This window comes from Muscardinus avellanarius (genome assembly GCF_963383645.1).
Source record: "Muscardinus avellanarius genome assembly, chromosome: 4".
Taxonomy (NCBI): domain Eukaryota; kingdom Metazoa; phylum Chordata; class Mammalia; order Rodentia; family Gliridae; genus Muscardinus; species Muscardinus avellanarius.
In genome coordinates this window covers 30,881,645-30,890,054 of record NC_137789.1, presented here as the reverse complement: position 1 = coordinate 30,890,054, position 8,410 = coordinate 30,881,645, and the positions used below count along the sequence as shown (strand labels likewise).

The 8,410-nt window shown below is 40.8% G+C and overlaps 1 protein-coding gene across 1 annotated transcript; it reads right to left on the bottom strand.

The window, feature by feature from the left end:
• Positions 1-1,475: 1,475 nt before the first annotated feature.
• KCNV1 (potassium voltage-gated channel modifier subfamily V member 1) lies at positions 1,476-8,064 on the bottom strand (the record flags this gene model as incomplete). Its single annotated transcript, XM_080693863.1, has 3 exons — positions 7,550-8,064; positions 5,704-6,233; positions 1,476-1,987 (listed from the first exon to the last, which is right to left on the bottom strand). Exons 1-3 carry the CDS (start codon positions 8,017-8,019, stop codon positions 1,476-1,478), a joined length of 1,512 nt encoding a protein of 503 aa, XP_080549989.1. The 5' UTR covers positions 8,020-8,064.
• Between the last annotated feature and the right edge of the window lie 346 nt (positions 8,065-8,410).

Sequence of the window (8,410 nt, the reverse complement as noted above, 5' to 3'; positions counted from 1 at the left end):
TTCCTTTTTCATTTTTTTATTTATTATTCATAATATAGTAGGATGTCTTAGAGTTGATGAAATATATTAGAACCATATATTAAAGTAATACTTTTCAATATTTATTATCATCTGCCTTATAAAGGAAACTCCTAGGCAGTTTTTAAAATTTTCCTTCCAATGGAATTTTAATATTGCAGATATTCTGCATTATTTGATTTTCATACTGCATGTACATATATATATATATATATATATATATATATATATATATATATATGTAGGAGTAAGACATTCTCCTCTAAGAACCAGTTTTCTTTCTAGTAGGGGCTTTATTGCATACTTTGAGAATGCAGGCATTAAAGTGCTCTATTCTTTGTTATTTTTCTTAGTTTTGAAAATCTTAGTTACTAGGATATTTGGAATCACAAGCTGGTTCTGGTTCTTTGCCTTAGAGCTTTCAGCTTTAATTACATAACAGAGTGTCTAGGAATTTTATTATTACCATGAATGTCACAATGCCTGCAAAGTTGGAACATGTGCTATTTACCCCAACAGTCAGAAAACTGTCCATAATATTATTTGGTTAATAAACGAAAGACCTTCAAGTTCATCCAATGATGGCATTCAACATGCTCTTACTTTATGAAATAAGACCATTTAATAATTTCAGTGTATAAATTTAGGTTGTTCACCATTTCACACTTACATATCCATGATTTTAAAGATATAACTTGGTATATTCATAATGAGACATTTTAAAAACCATCTGATCTTCACAACAAACTAAGAAATATACTGCTTTATACTTCACATATTATACTCAGTCAGAAGAATGAAGTGTTTCAGTTTGCAAAGTCTGTGCAGTCTCATCTACTACAGTCTTAGCAGGTTGGAACTCCCACCTGTGATACTAATGATGGGATGCAGAGTTTGGTCCATTTGTGACTAAAAGTTTGTGCCACATGGGAGACAGCAACATAATATATGACCACTAAGTCAAGTTTTCTCTTGCAACGCTAATTGTTATACTCAACAGCTTTAACTGATAGAGAAAGGAGTAATTTACTTAGAGAATATCTTTAAATAGCAAAGATGTTCAATGTGTTCCAAAATGTTCACTTAACTTTTATCTGGGCTATGCAGCTTAGTTTTCGCTTTTTAAAAAGTAATAGTTGTGAAGAAACTTGTAAAATTACTGATAACATTTTTAACATTGTTGTATGCATTGCAATAATACTCTTTCATATCTGAAAATGCTGACATGCATTTATTGTCCCAATTGTGTTTGACTGTGTTAATCACTGTTTCCATGACTCAAATATGTCACAACAATGTGTAGTGGTATGGGGAAGTAAAATATTCTAGCAGATCAGGTGATGCACCAGCAAAAATTAAGATGGGTAGTGCTCAAGATACTTCTCATCAGTTAGGCAGACAAGGCCGTATCAATCCAGTTAATTGTACACAGCTTTATAAACAAACTGAAAGTGAATTTAAAACCAGAAATCATCTCCTCCAGAGCTCCTTGTACTTGCTCTTTCTCTGCCTTTTAACCGAAGCATCTCCATTATACTTCGGGCATAGACATCTCTTAAGTTAACACTAATATATGAGTCAGTAGCTATGTTCTTGGTGAGCTTCTTCAGAGCTTCACGCTGTCTAACAGCTGCTTCCTTGAGTTTCAAGGTGAAGTAGCAAGCAGAAAAGCGATCGTTAATGATAGCAATAGGTAAGGCCAAGACGAGGATTCCCGATAATATGCACATGAAGGCCACAATTTTGCCTGTGGTGGTGTCTGGTCTAATGTCTCCATATCCCACGGTAGTCATGGAAGTTGTGGCCCACCACCATGCACAAGGAACACTTGTGAAGGTTGTGTCTGGAATGCTTTGCTCTGCAAAGTATTCTACAGTTGAGAATATAGAAATCCCTACAGATAGAAATAGGAGCAGCAGGCCGACCTCTTCATAACACTGGGTGATCGTCATTCCAAGTGAGCGTAATCCTGAAATAGAACAACTGCTGTCAATCATCAGGACCCCCTCCTTTCTTCTCCCTTTTTTCCTTTCCTTCCTTTCTCCTTTCTATCCACCCACACACATGCACTGCCTACCTACCATGTCCCCAGCACTGGGCAATGTTCAGGATACAAAGATGATTAAATCATAGCCTCTGTCTTCAGAAAGCTTCTTCCCTAGTTAATAGGGCCAGGTTCAGAGGATAGAGAAGTACGATTAAATCATAACCCTTGTCTTGCAGAATCCTTGAGCTTCTACTATTTATATTCTAAAGTAGGTGATAAACAAGAATAAAAAGTAGGGAGAGTTTTTCATAAGAGTTACAACAGGAGTTTGCAGTTTATACAGTGGGAGACCTCTATAATGTTGCACATGGAGGGCTCATTTGGTTAAATCTTCATTTCAACGCATCACTTCAGCACTTCTTTCTAACACTAGTTTTATGTTGTTTTCGTATGTATGTGTGTATGTGTGTTTGTGTATATGTTTTTCTCATCTCCTGATAAAGTTTTTGTCCCAAAAGTCAGAGGAAGTGAAGTGTGTATATCATAATGGTGAAATAAGCAGGAGAAGCAAGTTAGGCTTTGGTGACATGAACGGCATGAGAACTCATGAACATTCAGGGATGTTCTTAGTGGTGTATCAGGAGAAGGTCCTTCAACTCCCAGGATAATCATTGATATCCTACCCATAATGCCAAAACCATAGAGAACTATCTCCCCTGAGCACATAACATCTCTGCTTTCTTGTAAGAAGATAGAACACAGAATGTTCCTCCATTGCAAAAGGAACAAGAATAGAGAGAGAGCCCTTGAGGGACTTACTCACTATGAGGCACTGATGGGTTCCCATTACTAGATCTGATGACTTACTGAGCCCTTTGGGCACAGACCCAAGAGAGTCTAATTCCATCTGTGAAGAGACTAAGCCCATTATAAACCGGACTTTGAATTATCTGTAAGATAGTCTTCCTGGTGATGGAGAGATACTTCTCAAAGTTTATCCACATGCTGAAGTCATATCAATATGACAGCATAATGAAATTGCCTCAGAAATACAGGGCAGAGCCGGGCGTGGTGGCACACGCTTGTAATCCCAGCATTCGGGAGGCTGAGACCAGAGGATCGCAGTTCGCAGACAGCCTCAGCTACTTAGTGAGGCCCTCTGCAACTTAGTGAGACCTGGTTTCAAAATAAAGAATAAAAAATAGGGCAGAGGGTGTAGCGCAGAGGTCAAATGCCCTTGGGTTCCATCCCCAGACCCACCAAAAAAAAAAAAATACAGGGCAATAGGAATTATTTTCTCATTCATATTTACTCACTAGAGATTATTTGAAATGCAGTAGAATACTATTTATGTTCTCATAATTTTCTTTTCAAATTTTGAAGTATTCTTGCATTTTTTTTTAAATTGTGGTACTGAAGATGGAACTCACGGGGCATTCTACCTCCGAGTTACACTTCCAACCCGATCTTTTATTCTTTATTTTGAAACAGGGTCACACCGAGTTGCAAAGGGGCTCACTAAGTAGCTGATGCTGGCGGGGAACTGCGATTCTCTGTCTCAGCCTCCCAAATGCTGGGTTTCCAGCGTGTGCCACCACACCAGGCTGTAGTTTTGCATTAGTAACCAGATATTTTTAAAGACCAATGAATATTAATTTTGAGGTTTATTTCCAAAGAACATTTTTAAGAATACCTTTATAATACCTATTTAGAAAACTGATTTTTATACATCTAAATGGAAATACATTTCTGAAATAAATTGACAATATATGAGAAGAAGTATTGTGTTTGGGAAAACTTTTCATTTAAAGATGAAATGTTCTAAACAATTTTGTAAAGAAGCACAGGTGGGGCTAAATGTCTAGCATATGATGTCTAGTAATGCATGAAATCCTCAAAAACAACATAAGGCAGGTGTCATTGTTATACAATTTTACAGATGAGCAATCTGAGGCACAGATGTAACTTATTAGTACAAAGCTACAAAGCCAGGGTTTAAACCTAGTCTATCTGGCTTCCTGCTTATTATTCTATAACACCTTTCAATATTTTTCATAATTAATATATGGGAATGTTTATCACCTATGTCTGTATTTTGCTTGAGCAAATGTATCAAATATTCATGCAATTCTCATATATTTTTAATAAAGTAAGACTTTATTAATGATTTAGACTTGTCTTAGGACTGAAAAAAACTTTTGAAGAGGTGACATTGTAGAAATTACTATAATTTTCCTTTTTCTTTCTTTTGTGAAAAAATATAGTGTTTGCTAGGGTGTTTTTTAAATTGAATCCTGTGAAGAGTTTATAAATACTTGAAGAAAGCATCCCATTATGTGTACCAGAAAACAAAGGGTGGTACTTATAAAAGTTGTTGGAAAACCCATTATCAAATCACTGGCATGTGTTACTAGCGAGGAAAATACACGACCAGAATTATATTAGGATAAGTCCTAATTACCACAGAGCTGTAGAATAAAAAAAACAGAAGTTCTCTTCAGGTAGTCAGTGAGGGATATCTCTAGGGAAATAAAGTGGAATAAAAATCTCTAGCCAACTTGTTTGTACCAACATGTGTTTGAATTAATATATACTGTATTACTTACTATGCTACCCTACTCCACTGTTTTTCAAAGTGTGGTCCATGAACCATCTATATCAAAATCAATTGCAAGGTTTTTAAAACAGTTGGTCCTAGATTCAACTCACATAATAAATTCTGACTTTGACTCTGTGGGTCAGGGATCAGAATCTGCATTGAAAGAAGCTTGTCTGGGAATTCTCATTTTCTTAAAGTCTGACATAATGTAACTCCTACATAACTCTAGAATGTTCAACAGCATCAGGGCCAGATACTGAGAACTGCTATCCTAGGAAGAACTGTCTTTCATCAATCTCTCTCTCTGTGTGTGTGATTTCCATTGACATTGGCCACAGTTTTCATGTTTTATGTGTGTGGGTTGTGTGGAGATTATTTCTAGGGAATGTTCATTTGGTTTTCAGTCTCTATAACACACACACACACACACACACACACACACACACACACACAAAACTAAGGAATTCCTATTCCTTCTCTTTTTCTTCCTGAGAAACAAGAAAATCTCTCAGTCTTAGAGAAGACATTTAATTAGTGTCTTCTGTTTTTTTCAAAGAAAAGTATTTCCATTGTTTCTATACTAATTATGGGAAAGGTATTAACACCTGATCATCTCTCTTCTTGCATAACTAGAGAGAGCTTTGGAGGGATTATTTTCTTTTCTACTAAATAATATGTATTACAGTAACCAATTTTTGTATACAGAAGACAAACTAGGTCGTGGTCCTATATATTATGCAATTCATAGATATGTTTTTCTGTGTCATTTATGCATGTTTCATCTAAAACCTCTTAGAGACAGAGCATCATTACATTTCTGTATCTTTTAGGTTCTAGGTTCTACTAACTCAAAGTTACCAAATGATCAAATTGCTCCTCTACAACCTATGAGGAGAAAGTATGTGAGAAACACCTTCTCCTCTATGCACACTACTAACCTCAAGGTTTTGCTTTCCAGTATCTCTTTAGAGGTCAGAGTTGAGTAAAGCATCAAAGCTGGTAATTTTGAGCACCAATCCCAGAGTGGCTTTCTTTGTACTATGGTCAAATCACTAAAGCTTGCAAACAAAGACAAAAAGCATCAATGAAATGTGGATACCTGTGGAATGCCTGCCCAGCTTTAGCATGCGTAGAGCCCTGAGCAGCCTCAAAACCTGGACGATGCGCCCCACGTTTTCCAGCTCCTGTGTGGTCTGGCTCCCACTCAGGCTCTCTACCAGGAGAGTGATGTAGAAGGGCAAGATGGCAAGGAGATCTATGATGTTGGGCACCTTTCTCAGGAAGCGGCACCTGTCCCGCACACACAGGAAGCGCAGGACAAACTCCCCGGTGAACCAGCTAATGCACACGTACTCCAGGATCTCTAGCAGCTGCAGGTTCAACCAGCTCAACTCTGCTGACATCAGGGCCATATTGACAATGGACACTGCCACAAAGATGATGGAGATGACCCCGAAGATTCTGGCAGCTGTGGAGGATCCAGGTTTCTCCAGGATGTTCCAGAGCTTCTGGCGGACGGTGGGGCAAGGTCCCTGTGAGAAGTCCTGTTCACTCTCATGTTGGCTCTCCTGGTCATCTGTGTCCTTCTTAAAGTCCAGAGTTTCACTCAGCTCCTTTCTTCTGAAGTATCTTTTAGAGAAGACAACTTGGTGATTAGTCTAACTTGTTTTTTTTTTTTGTGTGTGTGTGGGGGGGTCTAAGGATGGAACCCAGGGGCATTTGACCTCCAAGCTACACTCCAAGCTTCACCCTCCACCCTAATTTTATTCTTTATTTTGAAACAGGGTCTCATGAAGTTGCATAGAGCCTCACTAAGTACTTGTGAACCATGATCCTCTAGTCTCAGCTCACAAATCCTGGGATTACAAACGTGTGTCACCACACCCAGCTTTTTTTTTTTTTTTTTTTTTTTGGTGGTACTGGGGTTCCTGGAAACCCTTCTACCGCCGGGTTAGACCTATTTTACACTTTTTTTTTTTTTAAATTTGGAAGCAGGGTCTCTTAAGCCAGCAAGGTTGGCTTTGAACCTGCACGATCCTCCTGTCTCAGCCTCCCAAGCATGGGGATTACAAGCGTGCTCCACCACGCCTGGCATTTTTTTTATTATTATTATTTAATACAGAAGCAGAAGAGACACCTGACAGGGAGGTGATTAGTCTAACTTTTTGTTTTTAACACAGAAGTAGGAGAGATACCTGACAGAAACTTTCTATTTCTGTAAAACACAGAAAATGTCTTTTCATATTTTATCCAGGCTATCTCCTGTCCATAGCATTCAGAATTGTGATCATGATCACGTTGGATGATGATTTTTTTATAATGAAGCCTTTTCTTAGTAGAAGTTTATGCAGAAGGATTCATATATAACAAGACAACTTTGGATCTATGCGTTTTAATTATGCACTTTCTGGTAGCAAGGACAGTTTTTTGCAATGTGGAACTTTGTCGTGTGTCCAGGAAAGATATTCATAAAGAAATGATATCAATGTCATGATAACAGCAATGGCACCACCAAAACCCTACAGTCATTCAGTCAAGAAACCAACTTTCCTTCCTCTGTATTTAAAGCCATTCTCTATGCAAATTTTCCAAAGTTACTGTCTTAGGCTTCATAAATACTACTCCAGACCAACACCTTCATCCCTATACATGTTTCTTTTAAAGCACAGATTTTCTTATTTATTTCTCCAACATGCAAACAGTTATTGCAAGTTTGACTTCCCTGTCTTTGACATGAAATTAGCATAACTTTTTGGAATAAAAAGAAGGACAAGAAAGTTCAAAAAGTTAGATTCATAAGATAGCTTTGCCTCTTCCCAGCCCTGCACTCCCACCTCTCCCAGAGGTGGCCACACCTATTGTGGGGCCTGGGATCTGGGATGCTCAGTGAAGCCTCAGATCTTTACCTAAGCCTCCCTTTCTCCACCGCCCAATATCCCGGGTACCTGTCCCTGCAGCAGGAGTCAATGCTGAGCTCATCGATGCCCCAGTACTGGATCTCCTGAAGGAAGGAGAGCGCACACAGCTGCTCCATGACGTGCAGGCGGCCGGTGCGATAGTAGTGCAGGACATAGCGGAACGCCTGCGAGCTGCGGTCGAAGAAGTACTCGTTGTCCACGGGGTTGGCATCATCGCACAGCTCCAGCGGGCTGGGCGCTGCAGCCAGGGCTCCCAGGCGGCGGTAGGAGGCAACCACCACCGCCAGCTTGCCCAGACGCGTGTGCGGGAAGCAGGACAGCGCCTGCTGCGAGAACACGAAGCGGCTGCCGCCCACGTTGACGGTGAAGCAGTCCCCGAGCGCCAAGGGCTCCCCTTCACCCTCGCTGCAGAAGACGCTGGAGTCCAGAGAGGCCAGGGAGCCGCTGTCCAGAGGGGATCCCAGCGGTGCCCGGCTGCTGCGGGGAGGCAGCTCCATCCCGGCCTCCACTGCCTGAGGGCGCCACAAAGTTGGGAAGGCGCTGGAAGCCTCGGTGGCCCGTCTCCTGGTGATGGCTGGGATTTCCCAGGCTCCCGCTGCAGGTGCCTCCCACTCGCGCGCCCTTACTCTCTCCACCCCCAGCGATCGGTTCCCCTTCTCGTCGCTAGGGAGCTGCGAGTGTGCCAGAGCAGCTCCTAAGTGTCAGGGCGGGAGGCTGGGAGGAGAGGTCGCGCCAAGGGAAATGGTCCCGAGCAGACCAAGACCAGGACAGCGCCTGGCAAGGCTGCCAGACGCAGTGTCCCTTTTAGGATGGTGGCGCCCCTCGGACCCCAAGTTTGTACTGGAGATTCCCAGCCGGGAAGATGTAGGGATGAAATGCCTCCTGCTG